Source organism: Chelon labrosus (genome assembly GCF_963514085.1).
Source record: "Chelon labrosus genome assembly, chromosome: 9".
Taxonomy (NCBI): Eukaryota; Metazoa; Chordata; class Actinopteri; order Mugiliformes; family Mugilidae; genus Chelon; species Chelon labrosus.
Window position 1 is genome coordinate 9,134,608 of NC_140359.1, and position 19,696 is coordinate 9,154,303.

Genomic DNA, 19,696 nt, shown 5'->3' on the forward strand with positions numbered 1-19,696 from the left:
ATGGGACATGTGATGTGTAAAATTGGACACATCCTCCGACACTGTTCAACGTTTCTTGAGTTCACTGCAGTTTGTGCAACTTCAAAAAGATGGTTTGGGCGATATCCACAGGTGCGGGACTCATCAGAAGCCCACGACCAGATTGTCCAAAATTAAAGTTGCATGCATAACAAGGTAAAGAGCGCCACTGTGTGGCCAGGTAAACAATAGCTTTACAAGCAACCAGCCGTCCTTGTATATTATTTATTGAACCTTCTTACATAACTGTGGAGTGGTGAACTTGCTGTCGAACAAAAAAGACATTGTACTAGGAAAAGCAAAAAAATATTAAATAATCAAATGATTAAAAAGCTTTCATATATGACAAAAAATAATTGTCTCAAATGGTTATCATAAGATTATTTGGAGGTGGTATTTTCTTCCCTTCTACGTTTTAAAATTCACACAATATTATAGAATAGCATTAGTTTCGTTTCTTTCATAACGGCTCGATGAATTTTAATAGATCTCCTTCACCCCGAGGCTGAGAGAGAGAGACAGATAAAGTGAGACAGGAAGGTGGAAGAAGAGGCGTATCCCGGGGAAAGAGGTGTTGTGGATCTGTTACGGATCATATGCGCGTGTGCTGAGACAAGTATCGATATAGCACACCGGAATCAGTCACTCCATGGTTTTATTTGAGTTATTTTTCAGTTTTGTCTTAAACCCAGTTTGGATCGAATTGCAACTTTTCAGCGTGACGCGTTCCTGTTCGTGTGGCTGTCGTCTCATAACCTTGTTAATGTGGGCCTGCATTTCAAGGATCACCTGATCTTTTCTTATATATGTCTTTTCTATTTGGACCTCAGTCCTAGACACGGTGGCTCAATGTCACTCTATACGCGGAGACTTACAGGATGACCCAGTGGATGTTTTACTAGAATTACCTGACCTGGAGACCAGCTGATCGGTGTGATGAAGGATCGACTGGCTGAGCTGACTGCTGTAAGTGTTTTTTTCTAACTTTAACTGAATGGACCGTGCCAGATAAACACTATAAGCTGCACACACACACACACACACAAAAAGTCACTCACATGTTTATCTGCACAGAGTAACACACAAGCAGAGGAGGATGTTGCAGTTGCAGTGGACAGAGATGGGTTCATGGAGGTGTTCTTCAGACGGGTGTGTACTACTGTGACTTCCAGGGCGTGCACTATTATAGAGTTACCTGAGTTATTGACTTTTTTTACTGGCGGATTTAGGTGGAAGAAGTTAGAGGACTCACTGATAAGATCGCCTACCAAGTGGAAGAGGTGAGGAAGATTCACAGCATGATCCTGTCTGCACCCCACCCAGATGACAGTAAGTTTATGCCTCAATGAAGCAATCAGCTATTTAAATTCCAATGTTTCACTACCTTAGTTGTTATTTTAATTCACTGTTCTTAGAACTGTGTGGGTAGAGTTATACTTTGGGGGCACATGCAACAGATGTCTCACTTCCTTTGTTGCGTTTTCCTCCTCCTTATAAATGGATGGCTGGCTGGCAGGAAACCTGTGAAGGAAGCGACACACCACTCTGACCCCAAAATGTCACAGATGATTGTATTTTGAGCTCTGGCTTGTCCAGTCAGAAACCAAACAGGGGCTTTTCATGTGTCTGTGAACATCAATGTGGCATGTAAACATTCTGTACCTAAGAAATTCAAATGATTTGTGACTGTATAAAGGGGACATGTGTGAAAGCAGCACTCGAGAATCCGTTTCTGGCCTTCTTCAGTGTATGAGGCTGAAAACAGCCAAAACAAATACATGCATGTTTGTGTGTTTAAAGGTCCGTAGATGACGTAGAAATGGAAAAGACACAAAGGGCTTGTGCTCTGTGCAATATTGCCTCAGGGTTGTTGCCAAGTGACAAAATGAAATCAGAGTAAATCCAATATTTACAGACCCACTGTCATTAGCGAGATGTAATTATTTTCCCTCATAAACAAACCCAATCCGACGTGTTTCCTGATTGTGTTTGTAGGAACAAAGGATCAGCTGGGTGCACTAACCAACGATATCAAAGGGAATGCCAATGTGGTGCGAACTAAACTAAAAAGTGAGCTGAACTGTAACATGAACCACTTTCTGACCGCATCTTTTAAAAAAATGATATTGTCTGAAGTCAATGTGTAATGTTGTCATCATAACTCTCTCTATCTGAAGCCATGGAGCAGAGCATGCCCAAAGATGATGCCGCCAACAGATCCTCTGTTGACTTCAGGATCCAGAAAACACAGGTCAGGAAACAAAGTGACTGGTAACTGATCACACATATTTCATATCCTGCCTGTACAAGGTCATCAACACCCATCTGCCAGCTGCACTCAGACATCATGAAGGAAATTGCGCTCATGTTTTTGTATATACTTATCCATGTTATATACTTATTCCCAACTTTATCTGCAATATTAATTAATTACATTTTCAATGCATTAAGTCTGCTTTTAATCTATTTGCATCTGAACTGATTTGTGAATCCAAAAAGATTTCAGTCTTGAATGCACAACGTCTGTCCTTGTGTTTCCTCAGCACGCTGTGCTATCCAGGAAGTTTGTGGAGGTCATGACCCAGTACAATGAGACTCAAGTGTCCTTTCGGGAAAGAAGCAAAGGAAGGATCCAGAGACAACTGGAGATAAGTAAGTGACGAATAACGGACCTCTGGACCTGCATAAGGCCAGGAACTGAGCTGCATTTATAGAGTTTTTGAAGACTTAAAAATAACACAATATGGAACACAAGCGACACAGTTCTTTTGGTTAGATCAGTCGCTTAAATTCTATAGGACGTTAAAGATTTCGAAGTACTAACAAAATCCCAAAGCTGTGTTTAGGACAGGATCCAGGAAACAGACCACACCAGCTTCCTCTCTGTCTCTGTGGAGACTAACCTGACTTTTGATAAACACGCAACAGGTCAGGACTGTTTCAGGTTTTGTCACAAAAGTCTCAGGATCAGATCACATCCAAATACTAAATTTTCAATTTTGATGGACCTTTAATAAGTAAATGTTGTAGAACCAATTAAAAATACATAAATAGAGCTTTCACTGGCTATATAAAGATACAAACCTGGCAAGAGTTAGGTACTAAAAGACCAGGAGGAATAAAACTTACTTGAAAATGCATCCAGCATTAACAAGTGCAAGAAACAGCTGATTTAGTGTGAAGTTCAAGATACATGATGTGAGATTTAGAATAATTAATAGTCAATATACCTTATAAACTGGCATATAATATCATTTACAGTTTACTAGTTTTAACTGGTGCTAATATATTTGGCTTTTCCACCAGACATCTTGGTATTTGCCACCATTTTGGACCACCTCTGCTGAAAATTACAGCAACAAACAGGCGCATTGTAAACATGAGTAACATGAGACAATAGTGAAAAGCAAAAAATAGGACTGTCTCCCACAGTCCCTGCGGCCGGCATTAATGAGAGACTCTAGTTCTCGACACTGCAGACGGAAGAACCTGATACTGGAGACGCCTCGCTGTGTTTGTGTTGCCTGGGAAACGGGCAGAGGGCTCGGTGGCCTGTGTAACAGTAGTTCACCTGTCTCTGACATGACCACACGAGCCTCGGCTCATATGGTCGCGGACTGACATCATGAATTTGCATCAGTCAGAAATGATACTCTTAGTGCTTGGTGACTATTGATGAGCTGTACTCGTGCTGTGTTTTGCTCTGTTTTGTTCGTCTCTCCGAGGAATAGCCATTGCAAAAGGTGTGTGACATACAGTAAGCACCTGCACAGAGATCTGTCTCTCCAGGGAGAGGTTTGTTCTACAGGAGGCATGGCTTCAGGAAAAGAAAGCTTTCTGTTTATAGAGTTTCAGCAGCTGTTTTATCAGTGAGGGGAACCGGGAACCTTTGTACCGCAGACACTTCTAATCTTAGTCACAAATGTGAGCCTTATGCATGAATAAACTAACAACCGCAGCAGGAAGTGACTTTAACTAAACATTAAACCATTTACATTAGCAGTATCTGATTAATGAGTTTTTCAACAGATTTAGAGTTTCCCCCCAGAATCCATTTCAAAACCCCAAATCATTTGTTTTTCTAAAAATGTGTTTAAATAATGACCCTGAGTCCATCTCACTTTAACACTACCAAACACATTATCTGTCTGTAAGAATAAAGTCTAAATTTGCTTCAGTTTACTATACATCTTTCACTTTGCTCAGAAAGTTAGCCTTGTGTTTGTGGCAGGATCCCCTGGGTGGACAACAGAGACATTACTTTTTTGTCAGCTCAATCAAGAGGGTTACAATGGGCTTTACACAGAGCAGGTACACAAAACTACCAGGCAAGTACAACACTTTAGGATCAAACCCCTAAGAGCATATAGATCGTATTGTACCAGGGCTAAACTCAGACACTTCACTGCCTTTTCATATTCTAACGCCAGCTATGAATCAGTGTCTTGAGCAGAAGAGCATGCAAACCAGTGGTCTCATATATAACAAAAGATTTTTCCAAATGACATACTTCTTGGTACTGCCTTTTTACTACAAAACCTATTCTAAATGTCTGGACATTATGCCGCATGCTTGGTGGACAAAGGCTTGTTCATTTTTAAAGACATAATAATCAGACTAGTCTAAAAAACAATGTGCAGACATTCTATACAATCGTCACTTATGACCCACTAGAAGTGTGTGTGTATTTATCTGCAGAAATATTACCCTATGCCTATAGTTTATTAATTTCTGGGCTGCAACCTTTGGTCAGTTGGCGTGTGTTCACAGTGGACAAGATAAAGCCATGGAACAGTCTCCATATTCACTATTAACATATATAAATATAATATTTTGCTTTTTGTGAGCTTAAGTTTAGAAAACAAAAACATGATGATTAAAATACAATTACTTGATAATCAGTCTTTGCATTTTTATAATTTCAGCTGGTAGAGTGACCACAAATGAAGAGCTGGAGGACATGCTCGAAAGCGGGAACCCGTCCATCTTCACCTCTGATGTAAGTTTCCTCATGCCTTCCTGAGGAGTATCATTGCGGCTGGGTTGAAGACCATTACTGCCACCTGGTGGTGGAGCAGTGAATCATTTGGGGTGGTGTCTTGTGAGGTATTCTTTGTACACACAGCTGGAAAACACATGTTTTTGGATGAATAATTTTACACCATCTCTTTCCCTTAGATCATCTCTGATTCCCAGATCACACGTCAGGCCTTAAATGAGATCGAGTCACGGCACCAGGACATCATGCGCTTGGAGACGAGCATCAGAGAACTCCATACGATGTTCATGGACATGGCAATGCTGGTTGAAACTCAGGTAACACATTAATCAGTCTAAGAGCAATTTTTTCACACATTAAAAATTCTTATCAGTGTCTAATAGAGTGTTTTCACACAGCAGACATGTGGAGTTGTTACAGTAAGGAAGGAGCAGGTGTTTTAACAATGACTGCACTCCATCTAGCTCCTGCTTTTTTACATTTTGGTTTACAGTCATGGATGACTTGGACGACTAATGGGCCGAGCCACCATGAATACACCTGTGCAATCCCTGCTGTGACAACTCAATATGTCTGCCATAAAATAAGCTCTTAGTGTCTAGTTAGTGATCATAACATCTCACGGGTGCTTCAGTATCGAGTCAATAAAACTGATTATTACTTGCTATAAATAAATGTGTTTGGTTGTGATCGCTGACAGGGCGACATGGTTAACAACATTGAGAAGAATGTCTTGAATGCGGCCGAATACATTTGTCGTGCAAAGGAGGAGACCAAAAAAGCAGTGAGATACCAGAAGAAATCTCGCAGGGTATGTGTTCCTCCCTGACACTGTGACACTAAACTGGCACAAACAATTGCAAATATTACGGTTTGACCTTCAGTAATGTATGAGCACTTAAAACAACCATATCAATTAGTTTATACGGTTTTATAAATCTTTTAAATGTTGCCTTTTAAACTTTCAGTTCAAATAACACCTTCCTCTTCACTTGGCAGAAATACATTATCCTTGCCTTTGCTCTGTTGATCCTGCTTGCTGTCATTGCTCTAATTGTTGGCCTGTCTGTTGGACTAACAAAACCTCCTGTGTGAGACCTACTGCGTGAGGTAACAACAATCCCACACCCACAACTTCTATTTCTCCAAAACAAACATTCATCCGTCTGTTCATGTATTATTAATCTTCTATTTCACCTCCTGTTAAATGGTTTGAACCGTACCTTCCTCTGTAGACAGACACTTACTCTGATTCCTCGTCTCTCCTGTTTTGACAGAAACATCTCTGCCTTGCCATGTGTGGAGGTTTCCTACTTTTGCTCATCATAATAGTCGGAGTCTTTGAGTAATGGATTTCATGGTTCGCAGCCTCACAGCAATCAGCAGCTCGTGTAGTGATGAAGCTTTAACCAGCTTCATAATAAGACTGTCATTCTCTATCCAGTAGCATTACAGAGAGGATTTCTGGACTACAATGAACTAAGTAAAATGTGCATCATTAACATCAGACCTCATCGTACACTGTTCTGGAGCATTTCTGTGCAGCTAGCTGGTGTGCGCTCTGCATTGCCGCAGTTGTTTCACTTCCTGCCTTTATAAGAATAGCTTGGCAGTTCTGGAAGTTATTTGCCATCGTGTTGAGTTAGGCAACAATATGTCTGCAGTATTCTCAATTCTGCACTTGTGTACATACCATGAACACTTTTTTACTTAAGCTAAGCTAATCAGTTGCTAGCTGCAGCTTCATACAACACGCAGACCTGAGAATACATTAATCTTCCAATGTAATGAGTAACAAGCCTTGTCCAAACTGTCAAGCTATTGCTTTATTAGTTAAAAGATTGACAATTGTAATTCTCTTCATACGCTGATCATATTACTTATGTTTACATGTTCATGTGTATTTGTCTGTCTTCTTGACCTCTTGTATATTTAAAATTAGAATTTAGACTATTCCTTTGTTGATCCCTCATGGGCTAATTCTTTCTCTGCATTTGACCCATCAGTTTGTTCACACAGTGGTGTGTACACTCAGAGCAGTGGGCTGCTACTTGGGTAGCGCCCTGGAAGTAATTTGAGGGTTGGGTGCTTGCTCAAGGCACCTCAGCCGTGGACACACCTGTGACCCTTCGGTCTCAAGCTACATCTCTAACTACTACACCACAGCTCCGCCATTGCTGTTATTCGTATGAACTGAATGTACTTTATAGATTAGAAGCGGAGTGCCGTCCCTTCTGATGGAGCACCATGGGAACTCATTTGGGAAAAACTATGAACAGTAGTCAATGGCGAGAGACAAATAATTTTTGATTCATGTTGATTGTGCCATGAGCTGCACAAACAGTATGTTTTTCAGTTTAAATGATAATTTTGAACCCAACGCAAATATAGGGGCCGCAGCATACCTTTACCTTGAAATAGACTAAAAATATTATATATGCTGTAATTTTTCCAGTTAATTGTGCCTCAGTCAGAAGACATATCTTCAGCGTAGTCAAATGGAATTTACCACTTTATTCACTGACTGAATCAAGAGCCTTACAGAAGTGCCTGCTTGACATTTTACTATCAACTTTAACTTATTGAACCGTATTTATCACAATCGCTGTGTGTGATGACTGAAATATTATTTGTGAAAAAAGTCGTACAGTCATGCAGGACTCTTGGATGATTATTTCAAGAGCACACATTTTCATTTTGATATCCATTCTCTTTTATCATTGTTTGTATGTTATATCCTGTATTTTATATGGAAGCAGAATTGTTAAGTCATATAAGTAAAAATAAAGAGTAAAATGTGCAGAATGCTTACATGTTTATTTCCTTTTGTTTTGTCATGTTAAAACTGCAGGATAACTGCAGCTAATTCAAATTACAAACCTCTGAATTTGTCAGACAGCATTAAGGGTGTTTCCTCTGTTCTTTTAACATTCCAAATATTTAGAGCTTCAGTTTGTTTGGAGGAAAACAGAAAGAAAACGAGGGTGCTGTTTACTTCAGGCCTAATGAGCACTTTGCACAGAGTGCTTGACTTCCGTGTAATCAACCAAACAAGATTAGTGAAGAAAGTGGAAGTAGGTCCCTGGAGGGCAAGTTCTTTTCTCCCTTTGAATTAGATCAAAGGAAACTTGAGAGGTGCACTCCGAGGGAATGTCCTTAAAATCTGTACACGGGGGCGTTTTCATGTCACTGAGCAAGACATCCTAGATGTCAAATCAGGGGACATTATGAATTGTGATTGGACTTGGACAGAGGAGTTTGTTTGGATGAGTAATTTCTGTAGCAACATGTAGATGCTGAAGCTCAGTGAATGAGATATGGATTGTTATTTATGCTAAATTGATTTATTTTATATAGTCTGAGAAGGCTAAATTTAAAATTTGAATGGGACATTATCAAAAAGAGAATTTATGAACTGTTCAGAGACGTATTTAGAACTGAGCTTTCCAATAAGAATTCAGAGAGAGAAATTTTAATTTTTCACGTGTCAAAAAACATGCAGTGAAAGAAACACTCTGGTCTTTTACTTACGTAACGTAGCAATACCACAAACTCTTAAAATCCAGACTTTAATCAAGTCAAAGTATGAGTTAATAATAATTATTACCCACAAAAATGGACTCTGACATTATTGGATTATGTTAATGCTTTAACATGAAAGTGGGATTTAAGTTTTGTAGCTGAGAAAGATCAAAAGTTATTCATTTTAAATACTGTCAGGTGGTTTGATTTAGTTTATAACAATTCCTATATAATTAATTAAATCATACTAGGCTTTTAAAGTCTTAATCTGAAGAAAAGAAACTGTCGTGGCCAGATTAGTGGAATAAAGTACAATATTTCACTCAATAATATAGCTGAGTCATAGTAGAAAGCTGGCTAGAATTAAAACACTCAAGTAAGACTTAAAATGAGCTTCAGCATGAACACATCATAGGACCCAGATCATCATTACTTGCAAATAGCAATCCTTCATTGTAGCTGACCTGTTGTTTATACAATTCATAGTTTAGTCATTTGCATCTATCTATCTATCTATCTATCTAGCTATCTATATTTTATCCCTTTATCTTATTTAACCGTATTACCTGCTAATTTGCACAGTCAAGAGTGACCCTTGAATCTTGAAGGGTACATTAGAATTGTGTTAAGAGCAGAACTTGAATAAATGTCGTGCTTTACTGAAAGAAACGTATAGTGGCATGGAGAACTGGTGCACCTGAACTCATCCAGACGCCATTACGTTGACCTAGTTAAACGGTTCCTGTGGAGCTGACTTGTAACGTTTTATAGTCAGTGTTACTCACCAAAATGGCCTAGGTCTAACACATGTGTCCGAGGCATTTCTTTGTGACCCACAATCTTATTCTCTATTTTTATTTATTTATTTATTTGTTTATTTTTTTGCATGGATCGTTAGAATTGTCACGTCACACGCAGGTGCGTCATCACGTGTTCCAGTAGACACAAATGGTGTTTCTTCAAGTCAGAAACTCTGTGGACTGCCTAAAAAGGAAGCTAAAAATAAGCAGCTGGACTTGTATTTTTATTTATTTATTTATTTTGAGTAGTTTTAATGCACTTTAGCTTAAGTTTTGGATGTGCTAATTCCAGGTCTGCTGGCTCTGTCGTCATACGCAACCACGCCTCTTATTAACATTTATCTCATAACTCTCTCTTTAGCGGTATCATCTGTGGCTTCATTTTTTTTTTTTTTTTTTTATATCAGGACACCACAGAGCAGAGTACAGTGAACTACTGACGTGATCCCAGGTCTGAGGTCAGTACACCAGAGAACACCAGCAAGTGTCTTTGTTGTGTTTATGTGTTAATGCTCATCCTTTCTGATGTCATTGTAATATGACTGTGTTTATATTTGCAACTGTATTAACTTTGTACAGCTGGATCAATAGTGACAGAAGAGCAAATGATGCACGTGAAGTTAAGACTATTTTCACTTTATGCACAGCAGACATGACTTTTATCAAGCTTGAACCTCAGATTGTCCCCAGGTAAATGTGAAATGATAAACTTACATGTATCTTACATGTATTTAATACTTCATTCATAAGAGAGCATCACATTAGAATGTCTTAATAAGTCTAAATGATTAAACAATTATCATTTAGGTTAGGGACTGATGTGGTCGTTACATCAGTCATATGTATGAAAGATTCTTCAAACTGTAACATAATAAAGGAGACAAAGCCCTGTTAGATGCAGGTGTAAGCTCATGTGTGGTTGAAATTGTGCCAGTTACATCTATATATAATGGAGGAAGTTGACAAGTCAGTATGATTTTTATTTATGCTCTTGCACTTTTCCTCAAATCATTGTGCATACTATATGAGATGCGTCTCTGACTTTAAAATGGTAGGACTGAATAGCGTAGTACACTAGAGTGCTTGGTCTAAATGGAATCGGAGCTGACAGGGGCTGAAAATTCAGCAGCTAGCAGTCTATTGTGCAGTAGGTTTGGAACACGCTACCCTGGATGACCCAGTGGAAGCTGAACTGTAACTCATCACTGGACCATTGGATTTTGCCACAGGAGCGTCTGTAGTTGCATTGTAGTCCACAGCTACTGTGAATTACAATTTTGGGAACAATAAAATGTTAAGCTCTAGGTCAGTTAAGCAAACCCTGCCGATGGCTTTCTTGTAAACAACATGAGCTGAAAAAATGCTCAGCTCAAATCCAGCTGCAGTTTGCTTTTACGCATGCATGCAACACAGTGATCCTAATGACAAAATCAAATGATTTTATGAGGAAATAAACCTAACCTGCAAGCTTAGTAATTTATATGCACTAAAATGGAGTTGTAGGTGGTCTTATAGTTTTATGTATTTCCTGTGCCAGCTGTGCAGTCTTTTCAGCCTGTGTGCACTGACAGTAATCCAACATCCATTATTATGTAACTCTGCTGAATACAGATATTTATAATCTCAACATGCAGGAGTTATGACATCACCCGGCGCTGCTGACCGTGACAAGCGTTTGGGAAAGCATGCAAACTGTTCTGTCATGGTAGGTTATTGCTTGTAGCAAACAGCAATCACTGAGATGTAATGTGACTGATGCGCGGCTTAACTTGATATCTGTTTTTCATGTGCCAGGGGACAATGGGTTGTCAGAAGACTTGCAAGGTGGATAAACTCCTGAGGCAGAATCAGAGGGAAGTGCTGTGGAGCCAGAGACAGAGGTTTGCAGCGGCAAAGAAGAGCAGCCGGATGAGAGGCACAGATAAGGTGAGCGTGGTGTTTGTTAAGCTTTTGATGAATAAGTTTTGATTTAGTCGTGTATGAAGACTGGCATGATCAGCAGTTGTTGATGCCTGCAGCCACAATCTGACCTCGCGCTGCACTCCTCAGCCAAGGCTCTTCACTGTCACCAAGGCTCATCATTGACAAATTTAACCGAATGTGGCACTCATTATGATTTAGCAAATATGATATGGTTACGCTGTATTTACTGTGAGTGCCATTTGCTTTTTTATAAAGAGATTATCTGCCATGCCATTATGTAATGTTTACTAAATTAAATAAATCACAACATACAGTACACATTGTCAGCACTTGTGCCGGTTTGCTACATATTTTACTTTAGTTTTAGGTGTAGGTACCCACACACAGGTCCATTTTAGTAACTCTGCTAAATTCCTAATCATAAAATGACATACCCAGAGCAGGCTAAAAGAATATTATTGTCACTGATTCATAAAACTACACACAATGCGCCACATTACATTACATTTTGTAATGACGGTACTGCTACCACTTCCTCTGGTAGTGCTTTACTGCAGTCAGTTTAAGAGAATATAACTGACTTGAGAAGTACTGTTCAGTCATTCACGTTGTACAGAAATTAGATTATACAAATCTAAAGGTAATTTCCATATGTGTAAAACACAGCTTGTTATCCCGAGTAGCTCATAACCATATCCAAGTGCAGATTAACAGCCTGATTTTACAGGATGGTGTGTGCATTTGTATTACTAGTGTGTGTGAGACCTTGGGGATGTGGGAATGGGCGATAAACAACAGTGGGAAGGAAACTGTTGCGGTGGTGACTGTCGTGACTTGTGGTACACTGGGACCACCTTGTCGTTCTAGCAGCTGGGGTCATTTCTGTATTTCCTGTTCCTGGTTTTGGGCAAGTGTTTGATGCAAAGTAACTGACTGTCCTCATAGCGAGAGGAAGCAAATTGTACAAACTTACTAGAACTTTGTTGTGACATTCGCTTTATTGGCACTCCATCTTCACAGTGGGTTGTATCGCTGTTGTTCACCAAATTGGACTGCATGCTTGATTAAATTAAATGATCACTGCAGGTGCAGTCGTTTGCTTGGAGGGATAATAAGAGTGGGGAATGTGAAACTCTTTCAGGGATCTGTGAGAAGACTAGCACGAGTTCGGTTTTTAAGAAAGTCCACAGTCCCTTTATACACTGCTGGGCCAAAAAAAAAAAAGTCGCCACCAAAAAAAAAGGTCACACACTATTATTTCATTTGACCGCCTTTAGCTTTGCTTACAGCACACATTCACTGTGGCATTGTTTGGATAAGCATCTGTAATGTCACAAGACTAGGCATGATGGGTGCATCACTTCATCTGCCTCTCTTCTTACCCTGATGTCCCCATCACTCTGGAACAAGGTAAATCTGGACTCATCAGACCACATGACCTTCTCCCATTGCTCCAGAGTCCAATCTTTATGCTCCCTAGCAAATTGAAGCCTTTTTTCCTGGTTAGCCTCACTGATTAGTGGTTTTCTTAAGGCTACAGAGCTGTTCAGTCCCAATCCCTTGAGTTCCCTTCACATTGTATGCGTGGAAATGCTCTTCACTATTAAACATAGCCCTGAGTTCTGCTGTTGTTTTTCTTCGATTTGATTTCACCAAACGTTTACGTGATCGCCAATCACGATCAGTGACCGACCACATTTCTTCCTCCATGACGATGGTTCTCCACTATCCTTTCAGTTTTTAATAGTTGGGCAGTTCTTAACCCAGTTTTAGTAGTTTCTGCAATCTCCTTAGATGTTTTATCTGCTTGATGCATGCCAATGATTTGACCCTTCTCAAACAGACTAACATCTTTTTAACGACCACGGGATGTGTCTTTAGACATGGTTGTTTAAGAAATGAGAAGCTACTCATTGCATCAGTTGGGGTTAAATAACTGGTTGCCAGCTGAAAGATAATCACCCATGCAGTAATTATCCAATAGGAGGCTCGTACCTATTTGCTTTGTTAAATCCAGATGAAATCCAGGTAAAGGAAGAAGTGTGCACATGCTCATTGGAGGTTGTAGTTCACTCTACAGGCAGACAGCAGGAGGCAGGGTAGGACTTTCTGTACATGGAACGTTAGTATAACTGAAGTCAGAACCAATGGTTTGTAACAACTCAACTAGTATTTACATTCGGCTCTGAAATTGGGAAGAAGAACGTTTTAGTTGTCTGTACCTTTCTGGTCACAATATACAAATTATTAACAATTTTCTTATACAGATATTGTCTGACAGCATCAGTATTCATGTGCTAGCTTAGCGTTTCATGATGTTTTTGTTGCAGCTCACACAGTTTTTTCATACTATGCAGAACTCTTCACAAAAGGGAATGCCAAAACAGTTGTTCACACCTTCAGACATGTCTCAGTCAGCTGAGGGAAGACAGGCTTGGAGCCCCTGTTCTGACTTCTGACATCGCTTGACAGCTGTCTGCAGAGGTTTGGTTCCCTTTGACATTCTAAAGTAGGCAGGCATCCACTGAATCATTATTTAAAGAAAAAAACGCACTAGCACAAGATCACTCTGTGCATCTCTGCCCTACATAGAAAACGCCAGAAATTGCAACAAGTCAGTGAAAATGTGTGATTTTATGAAATGTTCTGTCAGTCTTTTGTGTTCCTCACTTGATTTTATTTGACCTATGCAGCTTGCATGTGAAAGGGGCAAAAGTAGAGTACATCTAGAAATAAAGTCTCACTTTAGCTGAGACATTTAACTGGCCTTCATTACATTAGATTTATGAATAACAATACAATCACACCTTCAAACACAGTTTTACTGTTAGAAAGATTAAAGAACTTAGAGACATAATTTAATCATACTGTGTACTGTTACTGATGGCCCAAGAGGAGATGAACAGTGAAGTTGCCCGTAGCAGCTGATGTTACAGTGAAAACATCAGGTGTGCTTCCTGTTTATTGTCAGAGCTCAGCACCTACCTATGTAGTGTTTACACAGCAGGTAAAGGACATGGGTGGGAACATTTGACATCAATCCTGTGCGATGTCGCCGCGCCTTGAGTCTTTAACAGATGCTGTGCAATATGTGCTCTCAATTAGGTTAGCCAGGAGGGTCCCACTGGAGGGGGGAGGGAAGGCTCTAAACAGAGGTAAGGAGCTGCTGTGGTTGCGAGGCATCCGCACTGAGGAAAGCATATCTGTTTTGGGCCCTGTTCCTCCTCTCTCTCCCACAACAGAGTGCAGCGCCACTGTCGGCCACAGAGGGCAGCCACACTGCACAGCAGGTGCTGCTCTCCTCCATATCTCCCTATAGTGAAAAAGACCCAGGATGGCCCAAATAATCCCCTTTAATACCCTTCTGGACTTGATTTTCTGATCTGTGATTGGAGGGTAATGGTGTTGCTGCTGTTTGTGATAGCTGATTGGTCTGGTCCCCCAGTCAGTGAGCGAGGGTTTGTCAAGCCGAGCCTCTGGATAGCCTCTGTGGCATAATGACCCATGACGAGGCACAGCAGAGTCCCCGTGTTGGCTTGGAAAACACAGCTGAGAGGTACAGCAACAAAACTGGGAGCACAGACCAACGGGGATGCCAAGGAACCTCACATGACCTTGCCAGCTTCAATCATGGCCGCTCATCAGTGCTGGTTAGGTGAGCAGGCAGTACAATGGAGCGCGTTGCTGGAAGCGTTTATTGACAGGATTGTCTGTGACTGCTGAGAATAAGACAGAGAATGACCAGTTCTGATTAAAGAGCACCAAAGACATCCTGGAGAGGGAGCGCTGCTCGGTGCTGCTGCGCACTGCACTGCCTCTGCACCCCTGCGTGCTTGTGTCTGTGTGACTAAGTGTGTGTATGTGTGTGAGAGAGAAAGTGAGAGAGAGAGAGAGAGAGAGAGAGAGAGCAGGGGGGCGTGTTGATGTGTGTGCTCTGCTGCACAGCCACGGTAGTGTGTGCTGAATGATGCTTGCTGGCCGTCTCTCTCTCTCTCTCTCTGTCTCTCTCTCTCCCTCCCTCCCTCTCTCTCTCCTTCTCCCTGCGCTGCTTGGCTGTGCCTCTTTCTGCCGAGCACTGATGAACCATTTTATGCTACATAGCTGCCATAGCCATCGTCCCGGTCCTGCTGCTGGCTGCTTTTCTGTCCTACCAGCACAGTAGGAAACACCTGCCATTTCATCGGTCCTTTCTAAGGTAGCGTACCGTCTACTGTCTGCTGTCAGCCGTGTGTGTTTTTCTGAGCCAAGGATTGTTGTACTGACTCTACTGCAGGTTCCCTCTGCTGCTGCTGCTGCTGCTGCTGCTGCTGCTGCTGCTGCTGCTGGAGGGATAAAGATGATCATAACATGTCTTAGTGTCTCGACTCTTAGTGGCGAAGATATTGGAAATGCACTCTGTTGTCTGGTTGCACACTTGCAGCTTTCTGCCCTTGCGTGTATTTATTGGGAGACGGATCAGCCGGTTTTGAGCTGTTCTTCACAGGAGTGAAGGTTTGACAGCACAGAGAAGAGCCAGAGGACATCAGACATCATTTGCATGCATTGAGGATTCACTGTCAAATCCTTGTGTTGTTTCAGTTTCTGGTCCTGCTGGAAAACATTCTGCAGCATATTTAAAGAATGCCTCCATCGGGAGCACAGGGTTTATCGTCAGCGTGTGATATAACATGATTTCTGACGTGGACGTTGGTTCCGGTTGTTACTGCCGTGCCTGTCAGGAGATGTTTTTTGGTATGCAGGGGACATGTGTCAGTTTTAAGTTGAGAAAATGGCCTGAAGTTATGTTAGTGAACTGGAGATACAAACGCTAATCGCAGAGGAGCAGTCCTTAGAAATTGATCAGTCTGCTTGAATGGATTTTTATCAGTTCATCTGGGCAGGCTATTCATTGACTATCATTCACACCAGGCTCTTAAGATGACAGCGGACCCTGCATGATTGGTGTGTTTATTTGCCTTGTTTGTGTGCGTGTATATTATGAATTGATACCGTGTGTTTTAGGGGGATTAATAAATATATAAATGCCTCTATACTGTGGCTTAAGAGCTGATTTTGCAGTGAAACAATATCCTATAGGTGGCAGTCATGAGAGCAGTATGGGTAATAGACAGCGAAGGCTGAACTGTGATTTCCAGTGTGAGAAAATATGTTGTCTATGTATGCGCGTGAATGCACAGGCAAGACAGTTTCTGCTGCCTCCCAAGGTCACTCATTTGAAGAGCTTCCATAATTAGGACTGTCAGTCTCGCTTCACACCCCCGGATATGAGAGAGTACTCTGACGCCAAACTCTCATTCATGCCGTAGCTCCCCCCTGCCCACCTTGACAAGCCAGCGTGGCCATTCATCATTTCGCTGGTTATCCCTGAGCTGCCAGCCGGCGACTTTTATCTCACTATGCACGGACGACAAGTATTCATATTTCTAACCCACATTTGTTTGCTCTCCTGTGAGTTTATTGTGAGAGGAGGGTGTAATTGGCGGTGCAGTGTTCAAAGAGGGATGTTTTTTAAATCCAGCTCTGAGAAAAAAAAATACAGTATGTGCACACAAACCAATTGCTGTCCTTTGCTGCACTGTTTAGACGTTTAGACATTTTTTTTTTTTTTGAGAAAAGTATACGACATGTCTCTTCTCTCATTTTATACCACATGTTGGCCATTTGATATTTTTCCATAGGGCACATTAAAAGGCACCAAGAACTCTACACTTTATCAGTCTGGTACTGACATAATTACTGCTTTTTAAAATGAATTATTACATATTTATACATATTTTGATTTGCCATATAATGTGTGTGTGGAAGACGCTCATTTGCCTTGCTATAGTGTTGCTATTGTCCAGAGGGTCACATCCATGTGTGACTGTTAATGAAAGATAACATAGCAATGTCCGGACCGTCTCCTACCCTCTAGAGTTTTAACCCTTTGATCATACATTACATATAAACCCATGATGAGAACATTGAAAATGACCTAAAGGATCTAAAGAATGACCTCTGTGGGCCATACAACCAAAACATTGAGCTGATAGATGATAATGGTCAGTAGAGCTGAGAGATGGTGTAGAGTCATAATTTTCAGTTGTGTGTCACCCCAAGTGGCCTCTTTTGCATACAAGTATACGTTTGAACCAATAATGTTCAAGTAAAGAGCTCAGTTGCAAACTGATTATGCTCCAACAAAGATGTGCTAAGCTAATTAAATCTTTTGGGCGGGTTTTATGCTGTGATGGACAGAGGAGTGACGTAGTCATGCACATCATCTGAGTGACATACAGTTGAATTGGTTTACAATAAAATGGCTCTGATTGGTTGTTGGACTATCCAGATGCATACCAAGGTATTATTTCTCCGCATCAGTTGAAACATACCCCATAATGAAATCCAAACCAGACCCATATTCTGAGTCTAGCTATGCAAGGCTAATGTAAAGTAGCTTCAATTCTGAAAAATAACCAGATGTATCTTTGGCATTTATGTTGTTAGAAGTTGTACACTGATACACTACACACAAATATATTTTTCTTTACAGTGCCATACAGTCTGGCCTGCCGGTGAAGCATAATGCTGTGGATGTAGCAGCGTATGTGTAGTAGTTGTAGTAGTTGTTCGGTGGATAAGCTGAATAGTATAGTAGAAAGAAATGGGCTGAGGTGGCAAACATGGCTGCTCAATGGAGGATGTAGCAGTGTGAGAAGGGCATGGCTCAGCATGGTCCAGAGTGACTGAAGCTAGGCTGTAGTAACAGCTGGAACGCTGCTGCTGCTGGCGCCTGGATGTGGCCTGGATAAAGCACGTGACCCTGCCACAGTGTGAGGCATTAGTGATATGAACAGCAGGGTCCACGGCCGCTGTTACATAACACCATCTTCACTGGGAAATCTCTGTAAAGATGGCTCCGGGGGACTCTGGGACAGCGGAGTGAAAGTGCATTATCATTGTCAGCAACCACATGACTTTCTCTGATTGTTAGGCCTGTGCTATGCATGACAAAGCAAGCATGTGTCCATTGTGCGTCCAGTGGGTATTTTCATGTGATGACAGATTTACACACGTCATGTGCTTTATAATCCTCTAGAATAGATCCGCTCTATACACATGCTCATTTGTGTATTTGTGGACATGTTCTTGTCTATAAATGCGTATCTGCTTACATACGTAGTTGAGTGTTGAAGTCTGAATCTTTACATGTATGCATGTGTATGTTAACTTACACCACATGTCGTGTTACGCCATAGCTCCAATGTAATGCAAGATGTGCCAGCTGTTGTCATGTCGGTTTGACTGACTGATGTGGTGGGGACTGGCTGCTGACATCAGTGGAGGTCAGAGGAGGGTAGCCTGTAATCACTGCGGGAATCTGACTGCATTTATAATTGATTGTTCCTGGAGTTGATCAGGGCCGTCCACTCAGTCAGATGGACACTACTTTAGTGTAAATATAAATAAGATCCCCCAGACATTAGTTGTTTGTTGTCAGGCTGAGGTTATTTTTTAACTCTATTTCATAGATGTGACATAATACTCTTTGTTGATGTGACAGTTTTCACTGGTACAGCTGAAGGCCCCACCCTGGTGCTACAAACTGTGCCCTGTGCACTGTGCTCCAGGGAACAGCTTAAAAAGTGGTCGCATACCCATGCCCTGAACTATGCCTTGCCACAGTGTTATTATAGACAAATCTTCGCGACTTGGTTTTTATATTGGTATGCAGTGTGAATTGGAGGACAGGAGGATCCTATATACACAGGTGTGTTCACATCTCGAGGATTATTATAGCGAACAGGATGCATCTGACCATAGCTTAGAGTGCCACAGCAAGTTGCCCAAATATTTCTGTCAATGAGAGATTGCAGTTTTCATTTTTTTTAATAGATTTGCAAAGATAAAAAAAATGATGATTATTATTATTACACATTATTGAGGTTTGGTTGTTGAAAAATGTGCAAAATGTTAAGGGCTCTAAACTAAACACTATGTGAATTGACTGTATGTGCTAAGTCTACACTGTAGAATGGTTAATGATGTAATATAATACACTTCATTAGTTCAAGTTAGTTTAATATTTGTGGATGAAATGAATGTTAAGCAGAAATGTTAATGCACAAATGTACAGAAGGTAACCTATCCTATAGTAGATGTTTACAGACAGTACCAGAAGTGATGATAAATAATGTTATGATAAAAATAAAAAGTCTAGTTAAGCAGCTAAATGCAAGAGAAGAAATAGGATTGCAAAGAAAAGCACCGATCTTGCACACCAACATTTAGCACTAGCCGGCCTTGGCCAACCAAACATGAAGCCAATACATGAGACGTGGTATTTTTAGCCATTTTTGCGTGTCCCTCTTAGCTGTCAGTAAGTCTGTGTTTGCGGTCAGCTCAGCGAGGCAGAGGGCCGTCTGGATCTGTTCTGAAAGGTAGACGATCACGT

General features: G+C 41.0%; 1 protein-coding gene across 3 annotated transcripts; it reads left to right on the top strand.

The window, feature by feature from the left end:
* The first annotated feature begins 456 nt into the window (after nt 1-456).
* Nucleotides 457-8,769, top strand: stx2b (syntaxin 2b). 3 transcript variants are annotated; one of them, XM_084551859.1, is made up of 11 exons: nt 457-984; nt 1,093-1,167; nt 1,248-1,347; nt 2,014-2,088; nt 2,196-2,269; nt 2,562-2,670; nt 4,944-5,017; nt 5,197-5,334; nt 5,718-5,828; nt 6,017-6,127; nt 6,295-8,769. In XM_084551859.1, exons 1-10 carry the CDS (start codon nt 955-957, stop codon nt 6,110-6,112), a joined length of 882 nt encoding a protein of 293 aa, XP_084407985.1. In that variant the 5' UTR covers nt 457-954; the 3' UTR covers nt 6,113-6,127; nt 6,295-8,769. The 3 variants fall into 3 exon arrangements, with proteins under 3 accessions (XP_084407985.1, XP_084407986.1, XP_084407987.1); XM_084551860.1 differs by lacking the exon at nt 6,017-6,127; XM_084551861.1 differs by lacking the exon at nt 6,017-6,127 and having other exon boundaries at nt 7,024-8,769.
* Nucleotides 8,770-19,696: the final 10,927 nt, after the last annotated feature.